The 21,651-nt window shown below is 45.7% G+C and overlaps 1 protein-coding gene across 1 annotated transcript in view; it reads right to left on the bottom strand.

Moving 5' to 3' along the window:
• Nucleotides 1-20,293, bottom strand: part of LOC147668285 (E3 ubiquitin-protein ligase TRIM39-like) — a 198,650-nt gene extending 178,357 nt beyond the window's left edge. The window contains exon 1 of the mRNA XM_086948634.1: nt 19,880-20,293. Within this exon, the coding sequence (XP_086804760.1) occupies nt 19,880-20,293 (414 nt within the window). The remainder of the gene's footprint in view (nt 1-19,879) is intronic.
• Between the last annotated feature and the right edge of the window lie 1,358 nt (nt 20,294-21,651).

Consider the following 21,651-nt stretch of genomic DNA (forward strand, 5'->3'; position numbering starts at 1 on the left):
GCCCTCACTCTATCTATTGCCCTCACTCTATCTATTGCCCTCACTCTATCTATTGCCCTCACTCTATCTATCTATCTATCGCCCTCACTCTATCTATCTATCTATCGCCCTCACTCACTCTATCACCCTCACTCCATCTATCACCCTCACTCTATCTATGGCCCTCACTCTATCTATGGCCCTCACTCTATTTATCAATCGCCCTCACTCTATCTATCTATCACCCACACATTATCTATCTATCACCCACAAATTATCTATCTATCACCCACACATTATCTATCTATCGCCCTCACTCTTATCTATCTATCGCCCTCACTCTTATCTATCTATCGCCCTCACTCCATCTATCGCCCTCACTCCATCTATCGCCCTCACTCCATCTATCGCCCTCACTCCATCTATCGCCCTCACTTCATCTATCGCCCTCACTCCATCTATCGCCCTCACTCTATCTATCTATCGCCCTCACTCTATCTATCTATCGCCCTCACTCCATCTATCGCCCTCACTCCATCTATCGCCCTCACTCCATCTATCGCCCTAACTCTATCTATCTATCGCCCTCACTCTATCTATCTATCGCCCTCACTCCATCTATCGCCCTCACTCCATCTATCGCCCTCACTCCATCTATCGCCCTCACTCCATCTATCGCCCTCACTCCATCTATCGCCCTCACTCTATCTGATGCCCTCACTCTATCTGATGCCCTCACTGTATCTATCTATCGCCCTCACTCTATCTATCTATCGCCCTCACTCACTCTATCGCCTTCACTCTATCGCCCTCACTTTATCTATTGCCCTCACTCTATCTATCTATCGCCCTCACTCACTCTATCACCCTCACTCTATCTATTGCCCTCACTCTATCTATCTATTGCCCTCACTCTATCTATTGCCCTCACTCTATCTATCTATCGCCCTCACTCTATCGCCCTCACTCACTCTATCACCCTCACTCTATCTATTGCCCTCACTCTATCTATTGCCCTCACTCTATCTATTGCCCTCACTCTATCTATTGCCCTCACTCTATCTATCTATCTATCGCCCTCACTCTATCTATCTATCTATCGCCCTCACTCACTCTATCACCCTCACTCCATCTATCACCCTCACTCTATCTATGGCCCTCACTCTATCTATGGCCCTCACTCTATTTATCAATCGCCCTCACTCTATCTATCTATCACCCACACATTATCTATCTATCACCCACACATTATCTATCTATCACCCACACATTATCTATCTATCGCCCTCACTCTTATCTATCTATCGCCCTCACTCTTATCTATCTATCGGCCTCACTCTTATCTATCGCCCTCACTCTATCACCCTCACTCTATCACCCTCACTCTATCACCCTCACTCTATCACCCTCACTCTATCTATCTATCGCCCTCACTCTATCTATCACCCTCACTCTATCTGATGCCCTCACTCTATCTGATGCCCTCACTCTATCTGATGCCCTCACTCTATCTGATGCCCTCACTCTATCTATCTATCGCCCTCACTCTATCTATCTATCGCCCTCACTCACTCTATCGCCTTCACTCTATCGCCCTCACTTTATCTATTGCCCTCACTCTATCTATCTATCGCCCTCACTCACTCTATCACCCTCACTCTATCTATTGCCCTCACTCTATCCTCACTCTATCTATTGCCCTCACTCTATCTATTGCCCTCACTCTATCTATTGCCCTCACTCTATCTATCTATCGCCCTCACTCTATCTATCGCCCTCACTCACTCTATCACCCTCACTCTATCTATTGCCCTCACTCTATCTATTGCCCTCACTCTATCTATTGCCCTCACTCTATCTATCTATCTATCGCCCTCACTCTATCTATCTATCGCCCTCACTCACTCTATCACCCTCACTCCATCTATCACCCTCACTCTATCTATGGCCCTCACTCTATCTATGGCCCTCACTCTATTTATCTATCGCCCTCACTCTATCTATCTATCACCCACACATTATCTATCTATCACCCACACATTATCTATCACCCACACATTATCTATCTATCACCCACACATTATCTATCTATCGCCCACACATTATCTATCTATCGCCCTCACTCTTATCTATCTATCGCCCTCACTCTTATCTATCGCCCTCACTCTTATCTATCTATCGCCCTCACTCTATCACCCTCACTCTATCACCCTCACTCTATCACCCTCACTCTATCACCCTCACTCTATCACCCTCACTCTATCTATCTATCGCCCTCACTCTATCTATCTATCGCCCTCACTTTATCTATCGCCCTCACTCTATCTATCGCCCTCACTCTATCTATCGCCCTCACTCTATCTATCGCCCTCACTCTATCTATCGCCCTCACTCTATCTATCGCCCTCACTCTATCGCCCTCACTCTATCTATCACCCTATCACCCTCACTCTATCTATAGCCCTCACTCTATCTATTGCCCTCACTCTATCTATCTGTTGCCCTCACTCTATCTATCTATCTATCGCCCTCACTCTATCTATCTATCGCCCTCCCTCTATCTATCGCCCCCACTCACTCTATCGCCCTCACTCTATCTGTCGCCCTCACTCTATCTATCGCCCTCACTCTATCTATCGCCCTCACTCTATCTATCGCCCTCACTCTATCTATCGCCCTCACTCTATCTATCTATCTATCGCCCTCACTCTGTATCTATCTATCTATCGCCATCACTCTGTCTCTATCTATCTATCTATCGCCATCACTCTGTATCTATCTATCTATCGCCCTCACTCTATCTATCGCCCTCACTCTATCTATCGCCCTCACTCTACCTATCGCCCTCACTCTATCTATCGCCCTCACTCTATCTATCGCCCTCACTCTATCTGATGCCCTCACTCTATCTGATGCCCTCACTCTATCTACCTATCTATTGCCCTCACTCTATCTATCTATCGCCCTTACTCACTCTATCGCCTTCACTCTATCGCCCTCACTCTATCTATCTATCGCCCTCACTCTATCTATCTCCCTCACTCTTATCTATCTATCGCCCTCACTCTATCTATCTATCGCCCTCACTCTATCTATCTCCCTCACTCTATCTATCTATCACCTTCACTCTATCGCCCTCACTCTATCTATCTATCTATCGCCCTCACTCTATCTATCGCCCTCACTCTATCTATCTATTGCCCTCACTCTATCTATCTCCCTCACTCTTATCTATCTATCGCCCTCACTCTATCTATCTATCTATTGCCCTCACTCTATCTATCTATCTATCTATCGCCCTCACTCTATCTATCACCCACACATTATCTATCTATCGCCCTCACTCTATCTATCGCCCTCACTCACTCTATCACCCTCACTCTATCTATTGCCCTCACTCTATCTATTGCCCTCACTCTATCTATTGCCCTCACTCTATCTATTGCCCTCACTCTATCTATCTATTGCCCTCACTCTATCTATCTATCTATTGCCCTCACTCTATCTATCTATCTATCGCCCTCACTCTATCTATCTATCGCCCTCACTCACTCTATCACCCTCACTCTATCTATGGCCCTCACTCTATCTAGTGCCCTCACTCTATTTATCTATCACCCACACATTATCTATCTATCACCCACACATTATCTATCTATCGCCCTCACTCTTATCTATCTATCTCCCTCACTCTTATCTATCTATCGCCCTCACTCTATCTATCGCCCTCATTCTATCTATCGCCCTCACTCTATCTATCGCCCTCACTCTATCTATCGCCCTCACTCTATCTATCGCCCTCACTCTATCTATCGCCCTCACTCTATCTATCTATCGCCCTCACTCTATCTATCTATCGCCCTCACTCTATCTATCTATCGCCCTCACTCTATCTATCTATCGCCCTCACTCTATCTATCTATCGCCCTCACTCTATCTATCTATCGCCCTCACTCTATCACCCTCACTCTATCTATCGCCCTCACTCTATCTATCGCCCTCACTCTATCTATCGCCCTCACTCTATCTATCGCCCTCACTCTATCTATCTATCGCCCTCACTCTATCGCCCTCACTCTATCGCCCTCACTCTATCGCCCTCACTCTATCGCCCTCACTCTATCGCCCTCACTCTATCGCCCTCACTCTATCGCCCTCACTCTATCACCCTCACTCTATTACCCTCACTCTATCACCCTCACTCTATCACCCTCACTCTATTACCCTCACTCTATCACCCTCACTCTATCTATTGCCCTCACTCACTCTATCTATTGCCCTCACTCACTCTATCGCCCTCACTCTATCTATCTATCGCCCTCACTCCATCTATCGCCCTCACTCCATCTATCGCCCTCACTCCATCTATCGCCCTCACTCCATCTATCGCCCTCACTCTATCTGATGCCCTCACTCTATCTGATGCCCTCACTCTATCTATCTATCGCCCTCACTCTATCTATCTATCGCCCTCACTCACTCTATCGCCTTCACTCTATCGCCCTCACTTTATCTATTGCCCTCACTCTATCTATCTATCGCCCTCACTCACTCTATCACCCTCACTCTATCTATTGCCCTCACTCTATCTATCTATTGCCCTCACTCTATCTATTGCCCTCACTCTATCTATCTATCGCCCTCACTCTATCGCCCTCACTCACTCTATCACCCTCACTCCATCTATTGCCCTCACTCTATCTATTGCCCTCACTCTATCTATTGCCCTCACTCTATCTATTGCCCTCACTCTATCTATCTATCTATCGCCCTCACTCTATCTATCTATCTATCGCCCTCACTCACTCTATCACCCTCACTCCATCTATCACCCTCACTCTATCTATGGCCCTCACTCTATCTATGGCCCTCACTCTATTTATCAATCGCCCTCACTCTATCTATCTATCACCCACACATTATCTATCTATCACCCACACATTATCTATCTATCACCCACACATTATCTATCTATCGCCCTCACTCTTATCTATCTATCGCCCTCACTCTTATCTATCTATCGGCCTCACTCTTATCTATCTATCGCCCTCACTCTATCACCCTCACTCTATCACCCTCACTCTATCACCCTCACTCTATCACCCTCACTCTATCTATCTATCGCCCTCACTCTATCTATCACCCTCACTCTATCTGATGCCCTCACTCTATCTGATGCCCTCACTCTATCTGATGCCCTCACTCTATCTGATGCCCTCACTCTATCTATCTATCGCCCTCACTCTATCTATCTATCGCCCTCACTCACTCTATCGCCTTCACTCTATCGCCCTCACTTTATCTATTGCCCTCACTCTATCTATCTATCGCCCTCACTCACTCTATCACCCTCACTCTATCTATTGCCCTCACTCTATCCTCACTCTATCTATTGCCCTCACTCTATCTATTGCCCTCACTCTATCTATTGCCCTCACTCTATCTATCTATCGCCCTCACTCTATCTATCGCCCTCACTCACTCTATCACCCTCACTCTATCTATTGCCCTCACTCTATCTATTGCCCTCACTCTATCTATTGCCCTCACTCTATCTATCTATCTATCGCCCTCACTCTATCTATCTATCGCCCTCACTCACTCTATCACCCTCACTCCATCTATCACCCTCACTCTATCTATGGCCCTCACTCTATCTATGGCCCTCACTCTATTTATCTATCGCCCTCACTCTATCTATCTATCACCCACACATTATCTATCTATCACCCACACATTATCTATCACCCACACATTATCTATCTATCACCCACACATTATCTATCTATCGCCCACACATTATCTATCTATCGCCCTCACTCTTATCTATCTATCGCCCTCACTCTTATCTATCGCCCTCACTCTTATCTATCTATCGCCCTCACTCTATCACCCTCACTCTATCACCCTCACTCTATCACCCTCACTCTATCACCCTCACTCTATCACCCTCACTCTATCTATCTATCGCCCTCACTCTATCTATCTATCGCCCTCACTTTATCTATCGCCCTCACTCTATCTATCGCCCTCACTCTATCTATCGCCCTCACTCTATCTATCGCCCTCACTCTATCTATCGCCCTCACTCTATCTATCGCCCTCACTCTATCGCCCTCACTCTATCTATCACCCTATCACCCTCACTCTATCTATAGCCCTCACTCTATCTATTGCCCTCACTCTATCTATCTGTTGCCCTCACTCTATCTATCTATCTATCGCCCTCACTCTATCTATCTATCGCCCTCCCTCTATCTATTGCCCTCAATCACTCTATCGCCCTCACTCTATCTGTCGCCCTCACTCTATCTATCGCCCTCACTCTATCTATCGCCCTCACTCTATCTATCGCCCTCACTCTATCTATCGCCCTCACTCTATCTATCTATCTATCTATCGCCCTCACTCTGTATCTATCTATCTATCGCCATCACTCTGTCTCTATCTATCTATCTATCGCCATCACTCTGTATCTATCTATCTATCGCCCTCACTCTATCTATCGCCCTCACTCTATCTATCGCCCTCACTCTATCTATCGCCCTCACTCTATCTATCGCCCTCACTCTATCTATCGCCCTCACTCTATCTGATGCCCTCACTCTATCTGATGCCCTCACTCTATCTACCTATCTATTGCCCTCACTCTATCTATCTATCGCCCTTACTCACTCTATCGCCTTCACTCTATCGCCCTCACTCTATCTATCTATCGCCCTCACTCTATCTATCTCCCTCACTCTTATCTATCTATCGCCCTCACTCTATCTATCTATCGCCCTCACTCTATCTATCTCCCTCACTCTATCTATCTATCACCTTCACTCTATCGCCCTCACTCTATCTATTTATCTATCGCCCTCACTCTATCTATCGCCCTCACTCTATCTATCTATTGCCCTCACTCTATCTATCTCCCTCACTCTTATCTATCTATCGCCCTCACTCTATCTATCTATCTATTGCCCTCACTCTATCTATCTATCTATCTATCGCCCTCACTCTATCTATCACCCAAACATTATCTATCTATCGCCCTCACTCTATCTATCGCCCTCACTCACTCTATCACCCTCACTCTATCTATTGCCCTCACTCTATCTATTGCCCTCACTCTATCTATTGCCCTCACTCTATCTATCTATTGCCCTCACTCTATCTATCTATCTATTGCCCTCACTCTATCTATCTATCTATCGCCCTCACTCTATCTATCTATCGCCCTCACTCACTCTATCACCCTCACTCTATCTATGGCCCTCACTCTATCTAGTGCCCTCACTCTATTTATCTATCACCCACACATTATCTATCTATCACCCACACATTATCTATCTATCGCCCTCACTCTTATCTATCTATCTCCCTCACTCTTATCTATCTATCGCCCTCACTCTATCTATCGCCCTCATTCTATCTATCGCCCTCACTCTATCTATCGCCCTCACTCTATCTATCGCCCTCACTCTATCTATCGCCCTCACTCTATCTATCTATCGCCCTCACTCTATCTATCTATCGCCCTCACTCTATCTATCTATCGCCCTCACTCTATCTATCTATCGCCCTCACTCTATCTATCTATCGCCCTCACTCTATCACCCTCACTCTATCTATCGCCCTCACTCTATCTATCGCCCTCACTCTATCTATCGCCCTCACTCTATCTATCGCCCTCACTCTATCTATCTATCGCCCTCACTCTATCGCCCTCACTCTATCGCCCTCACTCTATCGCCCTCACTCTATCGCCCTCACTCTATCGCCCTCACTCTATCGCCCTCACTCTATCGCCCTCACTCTATCGCCCTCACTCTATCGCCCTCACTCTATCACCCTCACTCTATCACCCTCACTCTATCACCCTCACTCTATCACCCTCACTCTATCACCCTCACTCTATCACCCTCACTCTATTACCCTCACTCTATCACCCTCACTCTATCTATTGCCCTCACTCACTCTATCTATTGCCCTCACTCACTCTATCGCCCTCACTCTATCTATCTATCGCCCTCACTCCATCTATCGCCCTCACTCCATCTATCGCCCTCACTCCATCTATCGCCCTCACTCCATCTATCGCCCTCACTCTATCTGATGCCCTCACTCTATCTGATGCCCTCACTCTATCTATCTATCGCCCTCACTCTATCTATCTATCGCCCTCACTCACTCTATCGCCTTCACTCTATCGCCCTCACTTTATCTATTGCCCTCACTCTATCTATCTATCGCCCTCACTCACTCTATCACCCTCACTCTATCTATTGCCCTCACTCTATCTATCTATTGCCCTCACTCTATCTATTGCCCTCACTCTATCTATCTATCGCCCTCACTCTATCGCCCTCACTCACTCTATCACCCTCACTCTATCTATTGCCCTCACTCTATCTATTGCCCTCACTCTATCTATTGCCCTCACTCTATCTATTGCCCTCACTCTATCTATCTATCTATCGCCCTCACTCTATCTATCTATCTATCTATCGCCCTCACTCACTCTATCACCCTCACTCCATCTATCACCCTCACTCTATCTATGGCCCTCACTCTATCTATGGCCCTCACTCTATTTATCAATCGCCCTCACTCTATCTATCTATCACCCACACATTATCTATCTATCACCCACAAATTATCTATCTATCACCCACACATTATCTATCTATCGCCCTCACTCTTATCTATCTATCGCCCTCACTCTTATCTATCTATCGGCCTCACTCTTATCTATCTATCGCCCTCACTCTATCACCCTCACTCTATCACCCTCACTCTATCACCCTCACTCTATCACCCTCACTCTATCACCCTCACTCTATCTATCTATCGCCCTCACTCTATCTATCGCCCTCACTCTATCTGATGCCCTCACTCTATCTGATGCCCTCACTCTATCTGATGCCCTCACTCTATCTGATGCCCTCACTCTATCTATCTATCGCCCTCACTCTATCTATCTATCGCCCTCACTCACTCTATCGCCTTCACTCTATCGCCCTCACTTTATCTATTGCCCTCACTCTATCTATCTATCGCCCTCACTCACTCTATCTATTGCCCTCACTCTATCTATTGCCCTCACTCTATCCTCACTCTATCTATTGCCCTCACTCTATCTATTGCCCTCACTCTATCTATTGCCCTCACTCTATCTATCTATCGCCCTCACTCTATCTATCGCCCTCACTCACTCTATCACCCTCACTCTATCTATTGCCCTCACTCTATCTATTGCCCTCACTCTATCTATTGCCCTCACTCTATCTATCTATCTATCGCCCTCACTCTATCTATCTATCGCCCTCACTCACTCTATCACCCTCACTCCATCTATCACCCTCACTCTATCTATGGCCCTCACTCTATCTATGGCCCTCACTCTATTTATCTATCGCCCTCACTCTATCTATCTATCACCCACACATTATCTATCTATCACCCACACATTATCTATCTATCACCCACACATTATCTATCTATCACCCACACATTATCTATCTATCGCCCACACATTATCTATCTATCGCCCTCACTCTTATCTATCTATCGCCCTCACTCTTATCTATCGCCCTCACTCTTATCTATCTATCGCCCTCACTCTATCACCCTCACTCTATCACCCTCACTCTATCACCCTCACTCTATCTATCTATCGCCCTCACTCTATCTATCTATCGCCCTCACTTTATCTATCGCCCTCACTCTATCTATCGCCCTCACTCTATCTATCGCCCTCACTCTATCTATCGCCCTCACTCTATCTATCGCCCTCACTCTATCTATCGCCCTCACTCTATCTATCTATCTATCTATCGCCCTCACTCTATCTATCGCCCTCACTCTATCTATCGCCCTCACTCTATCTATCGCCCTCACTCTATCGCCCTCACTCTATCTATCACCCTATCACCCTCACTCTATCTATAGCCCTCACTCTATCTATTGCCCTCACTCTATCTATCTGTTGCCCTCACTCTATCTATCTATCTATCGCCCTCACTCTATCTATCTATCGCCCTCCCTCTATCTATCTATCGCCCTCACTCACTCTATCGCCCTCACTCTATCTGTCGCCCTCACTCTATCTATCGCCCTCACTCTATCTATCGCCCTCACTCTATCTATCGCCCTCACTCTATCGCCCTCACTCTATCTATCACCCTATCACCCTCACTCTATCTATAGCCCTCACTCTATCTATTGCCCTCACTCTATCTATCTGTTGCCCTCACTCTATCTATCTATCGCCCTCACTCTATCTATCTATCGCCCTCCCTCTATCTATCTATCGCCCTCACTCACTCTATCGCCCTCACTCTATCTGTCGCCCTCACTCTATCTATCGCCCTCACTCTATCTGTCGCCCTCACTCTATCTATCGCCCTCACTCTATCTATCTATCTATCGCCCTCACTCGGTATCTATCTATCTATCGCCATCACTCTGTATCTATCTATCTATCGCCATCACTCTGTATCTATCTATCTATCGCCCTCACTCTATCTATCGCCCTCACTCTATCTATCGCCCTCACTCTATCTATCGCCCTCACTCTATCTATCGCCCTCACTCTATCTATCTATCTATCTATCGCCCTCACTCTGTATCTATCTATCTATCGCCATCACTCTGTATCTATCTATCTATCGCCCTCACTCACTCTATCGCCCTCACTCTATCTATCGCCCTCACTCTATCTATCGCCCTCACTCTATCTATCGCCCTCACTCTATCGCCCTCACTCTATCTATCACCCTATCACCCTCACTCTATCTATAGCCCTCACTCTATCTATTGCCCTCACTCTATCTATCTGTTGCCCTCACTCTATCTATCTATCTATCGCCCTCACTCTATCTATCTATCGCCTTCCCTCTATCTATCTATCGCCCTCACTCACTCTATCGCCCTCACTCTATCTGTCGCCCTCACTCTATCTATCGCCCTCACTCTATCTATCGCCCTCACTCTATCTATCGCCCTCACTCTATCTATCGCCCTCACTCTATCTATCTATCTATCTATCGCCCTCACTCTGTATCTATCTATCTATCGCCATCACTCTGTATCTATCTATCTATCGCCATCACTCTGTATCTATCTATCTATCGCCCTCACTCTATCTATCGCCCTCACTCTATCTATCGCCCTCACTCTATCTATCGCCCTCACTCTATCTATCGCCCTCACTCTATCTATTGCCCTCACTCTATCGCCCTCACTCTATCTATCACCCTATCACCCTCACTCTATCTATAGCCCTCACTCTATCTATTGCCCTCACTCTATCTATCTGTTGCCCTCACTCTATCTATCTATCTATCGCCCTCACTCTATCTATCTATCGCCCTCCCTCTATCTATCTATCGCCCTCACTCACTCTATCGCCCTCACTCTATCTGTCGCCCTCACTCTATCTATCGCCCTCACTCTATCTATCGCCCTCACTCTATCTATCGCCCTCACTCTATCTATCGCCCTCACTCTATCTATCTATCTATCTATCGCCCTCACTCTGTATCTATCTATCTATCGCCATCACTCTGTATCTATCTATCTATCGCCATCACTCTGTATCTATCTATCTATCGCCCTCACTCTATCTATCGCCCTCACTCTATCTATCGCCCTCACTCTATCTATCGCCCTCACTCTATCTATCGCCCTCACTCTATCTATCTATCTATCTATCGCCCTCACTCTGTATCTATCTATCTATCGCCATCACTCTGTATCTATCTATCTATCGCCATCACTCTGTATCTATCTATCTATCGCCCTCACTCTATCTATCGCCCTCACTCTATCTATCGCCCTCACTCTATCTATCGCCCTCACTCTATCTATCGCCCTCACTCTATCTGATGCCCTCACTCTATCTGATGCCCTCACTCTATCTACCTATCTATTGCCCTCACTCTATCTATCTATCGCCCTTACTCACTCTATCGCCTTCACTCTATCGCCCTCACTCTATCTATCTATCGCCCTCACTCTATCTATCTCCCTCACTCTTATCTATCTATCGCCCTCACTCTATCTATCTATCGCCCTCACTCTATCTATCTCCCTCACTCTATCTATCTATCACCCTCACTCTATCGCCCTCACTCTATCTATCTATCTATCGCCCTCACTCTATCTATCTCCCTCACTCTTATCTATCTATCGCCCTCACTCTATCTATCTATCTATTGCCCTCACTCTATCTATCTATCTATCGCCCTCACTCTATCTATCTATCGCCCTCACTCTATCTATCACCCACACATTATCTATCTATCGCCCTCACTCTATCTATCGCCCTCACTCACTCTATCACCCTCACTCTATCTATTGCCCTCACTCTATCTATTGCCCTCACTCTATCTATTGCCCTCACTCTATCTATTGCCCTCACTCTATCTATCTATTGCCCTCACTCTATCTATCTATCTATTGCCCTCACTCTATCTATCTATCTATCGCCCTCACTCTATCTATCTATCGCCCTCACTCACTCTATCACCCTCACTCTATCTATGGCCCTCACTCTATCTAGTGCCCTCACTCTATTTATCTATCACCCACACATTATCTATCTATCACCCACACATTATCTATCTATCGCCCTCACTCTTATCTATCTATCTCCCTCACTCTTATCTATCTATCGCCCTCACTCTATCTATCGCCCTCATTCTATCTATCGCCCTCACTCTATCTATCGCCCTCACTCTATCTATCGCCCTCACTCTATCTATCGCCCTCACTCTATCTATCGCCCTCACTCTATCTATCGCCCTCACTCTATCTATCGCCCTCACTCTATCTATCTATCGCCCTCACTCTATCTATCTATCGCCCTCACTCTATCTATCTATCGCCCTCACTCTATCACCCTCACTCTATCTATCGCCCTCACTCTATCTATCGCCCTCACTCTATCTATCGCCCTCACTCTATCTATCTATCGCCCTCACTCTATCGCCCTCACTCTATCGCCCTCACTCTATCGCCCTCACTCTATCGCCCTCACTCTATCGCCCTCACTCTATCGCCCTCACTCTATCGCCCTCACTCTATCACCCTCACTCTATCACCCTCACTCTATCACCCTCACTCTATCACCCTCACTCTATTACCCTCACTCTATCACCCTCACTCTATCTATTGCCCTCACTCACTCTATCTATTGCCCTCACTCACTCTATCTATTGCCCTCACTCACTCTATCGCCCTCACTCTATCTATCTATCTATTGCCCTCACTCTATCTATCGCCCTCACTCTATCTATCGCCCTCACTCTATCTATCGCCCTCACTCACTCTATCACCCTATCACCCTCACTCTATCTATTGCCCTCACTCTATCTATTGCCCTCACTCTATCTGTTGCCCTCACTCTATCTATCTATCTATCTATCGCCCTCACTCTATCTATCTATCGCCCTCACTCACTCTATCACCCTATCACCCTCACTCTATCTATTGCCCTCACTCTATCTATCACCCTCACTCTATCACCCTCACTCTATCTATCACCCTCACTCTATCTATCACCCTCACTCTATCTATTGCCCTCACTCTATTTATCTATCGCCCTCACTCTATCACCCACACATTATCTATCTATCGCCCTCACTCTATCTATCGCCCTCACTCTATCTATCGCCCTCACTCTATCTATCTATCGCCCTCACTCTATCTATTGCCCTCACTCTATCTATCTATCGCCCTCACTCTATCTATCTATCGCCCTCACTCTATCTATCTATCGCCCTCACTCTACCTATCGCCCTCACTCTATCTATCGCCCTCACTCTATCTATCGCCCTCACTCTATCTATCGCCCTCACTCTATCTATCGCCCTCACTCTATCTATCTATCGCCCTCACTCTATCTATCGCCCTCACTCTATCTATCTATCGCCCTCACTCTATCTATCGCCCTCACTCTATCTATCTATCACCCTCACTCTATCGCCCTCACTCTATCTATCTATCTATCGCCCTCACTCTATCTATCGCCCTCACTCTATCTATCTATCGCCCTCATTCTATCTATCGCCCTCACTCTATCTATCGCCCTCACTCTATCTATCGCCCTCACTCTATCTATCGCCCTCACTCTATCTATCTAGCGCCCTCACTCTATCTATCGCCCTCACTCTATGTATCTATCTATCGCATAAAACAGCATCACTTAGCACCACCACAGCATCACTCAGAGGCACCACAGCATCACTCAGAGGCACCACAGCATCACTCAGAGGCACCACAACATCACTATGCGCTACAACAGCATCACTGAACGCCACAGCATCACTCGTCGCCACCACATCACTCAGCGCCACCACAGCATCAATCTCTGCAACGATTCAACAACAACTGGTTCAAATATGTTCTCTCAATGTTTCAAGCTTTCTTACAAATGTCACAAAAAGATGTTAATATTTCACTTCTGTTCTTGGATTTTCGTCACAATAAAATACACTGAACATAATCTTCCCAAAAATGTATTTACAAAAGTTTAAGCTATTGCCATTATAAATTACAATAACTTTTATTTAAGTATTAATTATTTAAAAATAATTAAAAGCAATTGTTATTTGCAATATCAATACATCTAAGTCACGTAAATACAACACATATTGCATTACAAATGCTATAGGTGTCACATTTGCGAAAGTTAAAAAAAAGTATTGGCATTGTAAATGACAAAGCTATTAATTTCGCTATTTTTAAAACCAACACATAAATAAAAAATGTGTAATTTACAATACCAATATGAAATGAATGAAACTTATATAGCGCACGACTTACCCTGGGGCATCTCCGCGCTTGCTTAGGGAACCCGTCCTGGTATTCCCCTGTGAGATAACCCTGGCAGGGTATCCACAAGGTGAAAGCCAGGCATCCCACCACGAGGGGCTGTTGTGGAGATTAAGCAAGCTATTGCCCAGAGTCGCAGAGTGTGAACCCATGAGTCGAGAAGGCACCGGAGCGAGAATTAACGAGTCCGTGGAATTTTGAGCCCAAGACAATAGCTCAAACTTTCCTAATGCGAGTTCTATTGCATTGTGGGGAGCACCAGAGACTTTTCGGCTTTGCTCTGAGGAGTTCGCATCAGTGCCTTTCAAAAAGATTTCACAACAATAATAAAAACGAGGATCAGGGTGTGTACGGAGAAGACGGGGTGGACCAGACACAGACAACGTTTCCCTTGCGGGAGCGAGCATGGGCACCATCTGTTTTCAAGATAATTACAAACAGATGGCGCCAAACGTGCACGCGTTGCAATAGAAAGCAATGCAAAACGTGCACGCTTTTAGGCAAATTGCTGATTTATTTATTTTTATTTTATTTTATTTCAAAGGTTTTATATAGCGCTGCTGGACCCAAGAGTATCAGATCGCTTTACATTGAAGGTAAAACATAATAATAGAAAATAACAAACAATTAACAATGTGCAGAGAGTTTACAAGAGATGTAGCAATACATTTAGAAGAGGAATGAGAGCAAAGAAACAAATATAAAATTAAGGGGGAAGATGAAGTTTTAAAGATCGGAGAAAGAAGGGGGTGCAGTGGAGGGGAAGGAGAATGAAAGGGGAAGATGGTGTGGGGATGGAGTGGGTAGGGGAAGAGTAAAGAGTGAGCAAGTTCAGGATCAAAGGCATTAGGTACACCAAAATTTGTTGAGAAGAAGTACTTTGAGTTCCTTTTTGAAGAGAGGCTAAGAGGGGTTGCAGCGAAGATCTTTGGGGAGAGAGTTCCAAATCGTAGGAGCGTTACCAGAAAATGCCCGGGATTGGGTCTTTTTACATTTGAGTCTAGGAGGGATTAGGACAAGGGAGTTAGTGATCCTCAGGGACCTGGTAAGAGGGAGTGTTTTGGTGAAGAGCTTTATGAGTGATACAGGCAATCTTGTAGGTGGATCTTCCTTCTATTGGGAGCCAATTGAGATTTTTGAGGACGGGGGAGATGTGGTCAAATCTTTCACAATCAGAGATAAGTCTAGCGGCTAGATTGAGAACAAATTTAATCGGTGCAAGATCGACTTTAGGTGTGCCGGCAAGTGTGGCGTTGCCATAGTCAATCCTGGAAAGGACAAGCGATTGGATAACGGTTTTAAAATCATCAGCTGGAATAAAACGTTTGATTTTTTGGAGGTGGTGAAGGGTGTAAAGAGCACTTTTGGCTGCATTTTTAATGTGGGGGATGAGTTTAAGATTCTGGTCGATGCTGATGCCTAGGGATTTAACAGAATTAGAGGTGGAGAGGGAGCAGTTAAGTGCTTTGATATCGTTGATTCAGAGTTGAATGGGAAGGGAATTGTTTTTGGGAGTGAAAAGGATGATTTCAGTTTTTTTCGGATTCAGTTTTAGATGATTCAGATGGAACCATGCTTTAACTCTAGTCAAGGTGTCATTCAGGTGAAGAATGTCATTGTGAGATTTGATCTTGTACTATAGTTGGGTGTCGTCAGCATAAAGGTGGTAACTGATTTTGGCTTGTTTGAGAATGAGAGTGAGTGGTTCCATGAAAAGAATAAATAGGGTTGGGGAGAGGATGGATCCTTGAGGGACACCTAGTGAGACAGGTTGTGGATTAGAGAGGTAGTGGTTGAGCTTGATTTGCTGTGATCTGTTTTGAAGGAACGAGGAGAACCAATTGAATACAGTGCCTTCAAAGCCGAATCGATTTTTGAGAGTGTTGAGAAGGGTGGGATGGTGGACAGTATCAAAAGCAGCCGAGAGGTCAAGTAGGGTTAGTAGAGACGATTCACCTCTATCTAGGGAGCGATGGACATCATCTGTGATGTTTAACATAGCAGTTTCGGTGCTGGATCCCTTTCTAAAACCTGATTGGAAAACGTCCAGGAGATTAAAGGAGAGGATATGGTTTTCTAATTGGGACAGGACACACTTTTCAAGGGCCTTAGAGAGGAAAGGAAGGTTGGAGATAGGGCGTAGGTTGTTAAGGTCATTAGGGTCAGCCGAGGTGTTTTTAAGAATGGGGGAGATTTGGCCAAGCTGAAGGGAGGCAGGGACAACGCCAGAGGAAAAAGAGGAGTTGATAATATTGGTCCAAATAGGGGCAATGATGTGTTAGAGTTCTTGAACCAGATGGGCAGGGAGAGGGTCTTTGGTATGGGAGGAAGGTTTAAGTTTAGAAATGATGTTGATAATCGAGGATACAGAAACTGGACTGAATTCACTCCATGAAGCGTTGTTTTTAGCAGGGTGGACCTTGGGAGAAGAGTCAGGGTGTGGGAGAACGGGGATGGATTGAGGGGGGTCGTGAAGTGTGGGAAGGGAGGAGGAGGGGGAGAGAGAGTTAGGAAAGTTGGTGAGTGTGTGTTGGCTGAGGGGAGGTTGGAGTAAGGGGAGGTGGAGAATGATAGTTCTATCTTGTTGATTTTGTTCGTGAAGAAGCTGGCAATTTCTTCGCATCTTTCCATAGAGGCTAATATTTTAGGAGGGCCAGAAGACGTTTGTTTTTTAACGATATTAAAGAGTTCTCTAGGGCGGTTTCTTGCCTGGTCAAGTTGTGACCGGAGAAAGGAGGCTTTTTCGTTGAAGATGTGTTTTTTGTAATGGGCTCTAGCAGTTCTAAGGAGAGACAGATTATCGGGGGAGGGATGATTCCTCCAAACACGTTCAAATTGTCTGAGGGCCTGTCTTCCATTATTGAGTTCAGAATTGAACTAAGCCTTGGGAGGGTTGTTTTTTTGTTGCTTGAGTTTAATTGGAGCAATTTGATTGAGGGCTTTAAGAATAGAATTATTATAATTCTTGGTTAAGTCATTGGTGCTGTCAGAGAGAGGGGGGAGAAGTAGGCATGTTTTAATAGAGGATTCCAATTCGCCAGGTGGGATACGGTGAAGGTTGCGTGTTAGTTTCAAAGGTAAAGTGTTGATGGGGGCAGGGTTAGTAATGGAGCTATTCAAGGTGAAGAGGATAAGGTGGTGGTCGGACCAGTCGACAGGAAGTATATTAGAGAGAGAGGCCAGATCCTTGCTAGTCATTATAGCATCAAGGGTGGCACCTTTGGTATGAGTAGGGGAATTGCAGAGTTGGGTCATGTTGGTGATGGCCATGGCATCCTTAAATAAGATGACAGCAGGTTCATCCTTTTTGTTCCAGTGGATGTTGAAGTCACCAAGGAAGAGATTCTTGGAGTGGGAGAGCGTTGATTGAATAATAATGATCAGACATCTCTTCAGTAAAAGAGATACTATTCCCAGGGGGGTGGTAGATAGTGTGCAACCGAATGGAGGGGGAGTTAGGAATAATGAGATCGGTGCAGAGGTATTCAAAGGATGAGGGGTCTTGCAGCTGTATAAGTGAGATGTTAAGTTCAGCTTTAAAGATTAGGGCAAGGCCTCCTCCTGTTTGCTCGACTCTTTCTTTCTTGATGATGGAATAACCTGGGGGAATAAGCAAGTCGAGGATAGGGGTGGAGTGGGCGTTGAGCCAGGTTTCAGTTAGGAATGCGATGTCTATGTTTTCGCTGAGAATGGTTTCCGCAATCTCAGTTGCGTGGCAGGAGGAGGATCGGCAGTTGATCAACATGCAGCAGAGGGGAGTAGGGTCTGGTAGTTGGGTGGGCGGACGGGGGGGATGGGTCTAAGTTGTTGGGGTGGCCTAAGTGAAGGTGGATGAAGGGGGAGTCTGCTCGTTACTATGAGAACTGGGATTGTAGATTGACGAGTAAGGGGGATAGAGGACGAGGATGGAGAGGGAGAGGTATGTAATTTTGTGAGAGAGTTAACTGCTGAGGTTATCGGGTAAGTATCAGGTAGGTGCGGGAAAGTAGTGTTGGTGTAGGGTGGGAAGCTTAAGGAAGGTTGAGCGGGTAAGGAACTGGACGTGTGATTACTAAGGAGAAGAGGAGTGTTGAAGTTGGTGATAGGACTAGTTGGGCAGTTTGAGGGTGGATTGATATGAGTGTTGAAGTGGGATGGAAAGGTGTATTGTGGGGGGATCAGTGTGTGGGCGTGAGTTAAGGGGTGGGCTTTAGAAATGAGTGATATCTCGTTTCTGAGTGAAGAGAGTTCTAAGACGAGAGATGAAAGGAGAAGTTCAATATTAAGGAGTGATTGCTTGTGAATTGATGAGTGTGGTGGATCAGTAGTTAATAGGAAGTTGGTTGAGTAAGCATTACCGAGGGGGTTGCAAATGTGGGTAGGACGGGGGGAATCCTGGGGGGGGAATTATAGTGTGGGGAGGATCTTTTTTGGAGAGAGGGTGTATAGGAGGTAGAAATAGGAAAAGCATCATTTGTGGGTGGGCAGTTCGATGAAAGTTGTGTAAAGGCAGTAAAAGTTGGCGTATCGGTTGAGTCAGAAGAGGTCAGAGGGAGTGCAGTGAGTAGAAGAGAGTGTTTTATTAGGAAGGGGGATAACAAGGGGTAGGTGGGGGAGGCTGTGGGCGTCATTAAGGGGTTGTATAGTGAGGAGGATGAGGGGAGATTGCTGAATAAGGGAACAAAAGGAGAGGAGAGCTCAGCAGAGCGTAGAGAAATCAGGGTATGAGGGGGACCGAGATTAGGTGTGAGGATAGCAGGAGAATTAGACAATATAGAGGAATCATGAGGGGGGTGGGGGAGTCATTTGTGGAGGCAGAAGGAAGGGGGACAAGAGTATTAGGGGACTGGGAGACAGGGGGGTCATATGTTATAGTATTGAGAGCGAGGGTGGTAGGTAGTGATTGAGAAAGATCAACATGATTGGGGGAGGAGGAGGAGGGGGTGGAAATAGAGAGAGGGGATAATGTGGGAGTGGGTGAGGGGAATCATAACTAGTGTTAGTGATGAAAGGTCCCTTCCTATGCAGCGCATGCGTAGACGTACCTCAAAAGGGTGACTTGTGATACCCGAACACTCACACACACAGCAAGTACCTTGTGCTCCTCTGCAGCCTCCTCTACAGGACTTGCTGAGTGAGTTTTATGCTCCTTGGACTCCCGGCAGACCCAGCATATCATCCTCTGATCCTCTGCACAGAACAGCCTCAGTTTCTCTTCATGTTTCTCACACAGATTCTCCTCTGGAGGCTTCACGGGGGGCAGATGAAGCTGTTTTGCAATTTCTACCACGTTTCCCACTAGTCTGTTGGGTCTGAGGTTTTTCCCAGTAGATATCTCCCTGCACTGTGGACAGGGGTAGTTTCCATCTCTCCCCTCCCAGCTCTGGGTGATGCAGGAGCGGCAGAAGTTGTGTCCACAATCGATCATCACCGGATCAGTATAATATTCCAAACAGATGGAACACGTGGCCTCTTCCTGGAGGTTCCCGAGCTGAGCTGCTGCTGCCATGATGCAGAAATACAGGAAGTAAGGGTTAGGTTTCAGTTTCCCTCTCTTTGTGAAGTGGGCGTGTCTGTGCGTCTGCCCCGCTCTATGTGCAGCGGGAGTGTCTGTGCGTCTGCCCCTCTCTGGGTGCAGTGGGTGTGTCTGTGCGTCTGCCCCTCTCTGGCTGCCCTGGGACTTCCGGGTTCGGGTTACAGTCACAGCCGAGAACTGACTCCTCTGCTGCCTCTGCTCTGCCTCGAGGTTTCCCTCCTTTCTCTGCTAAAATACCAGCATTTTGGTTTTGTTCTCAGATTCTGTAAGTGCCAGGAGCGGTCACCTAAACATGGATTTGTTTAAAATCCTCTGAGTTAATTTTAACGTGGCAATTCTGCGTCTGTTTGTTATAGTAATTGTTTTAGAACTGTAGTGACATGTAATAAGTCATAATCGGGGTCACTGGCATTTGTGCAAAAACAAGCTTTCTATTTCGTGTAAATATTGTACTGGTTATAACTACAGATTATTTTACTGTGAACACCATAGAATTTCACGTGTATTCAGTATTTACACTGCTCATATTAGTTACTTTTGTGCTCAAACAGGAGCTGTTCATTGAACGTCAGAGGTCAGAACCTACCAGTGATTACAATAAAAAGCTGAGTTTGCTTTCACGAGGTAGACCTACTGGAAAAGTGAATAAAACAGTTATACACTTTGAATCTCCTCGTCTTGCATAGTTAGTAATGACTATTAACTATTTCCAAATCCAATGTAAAGATAATGATATGAAAGATATACACATCTGCGAATTTTAGGTGTGCACCTTTAATTGTTTGTATGTGTTTATTTAGCAGACGTCTTGGTGCTGTAAGTGTATTGTTTACTCATTTCCTTCTTCCTGGTCTCTCCTGTGATTGTGGTTTATTATCGCTTAGGACGTTTCGGGCTGATGCTGAAAGAAGAGAGAGGGCCTTCCCCAGGGTTCTGTGAATAGTGTAAGGATGGAAAGTCCTTCAGGGTCAGTGTAAGGCATGAGAATGAAATGTCTCCACAACATGTCTGCAGCTTGCACCACTCCTGTGTGTGATTAGAACAATTCACTCTCTGTAACAGGGTTCCCGAGAGAATCTGTCATTATTTACCATAATATGCAGTAACCACAGGTGTGTGTGCGATATCCTAGAGAGTACATACATATCCCGCTGTCCTTATGCCATTCTAAACTTTGCCCAAACAGGCTGCACTAAGATGGGCCAATCCCTGTGTGTACATTACTGACACATATATGCATGATTTAATTATGTAAAAATATGCATGCAGGGTTTTTATCCATACATTTCAGTCATTCATTAAAAATATCCTGATGTGAGGTTTCTATTGTA

The sequence above is a fragment of the Lissotriton vulgaris genome, unplaced genomic scaffold (assembly GCF_964263255.1).
Source record: "Lissotriton vulgaris unplaced genomic scaffold, aLisVul1.2 SCAFFOLD_328, whole genome shotgun sequence".
Taxonomy (NCBI): Eukaryota; Metazoa; Chordata; class Amphibia; order Caudata; family Salamandridae; genus Lissotriton; species Lissotriton vulgaris.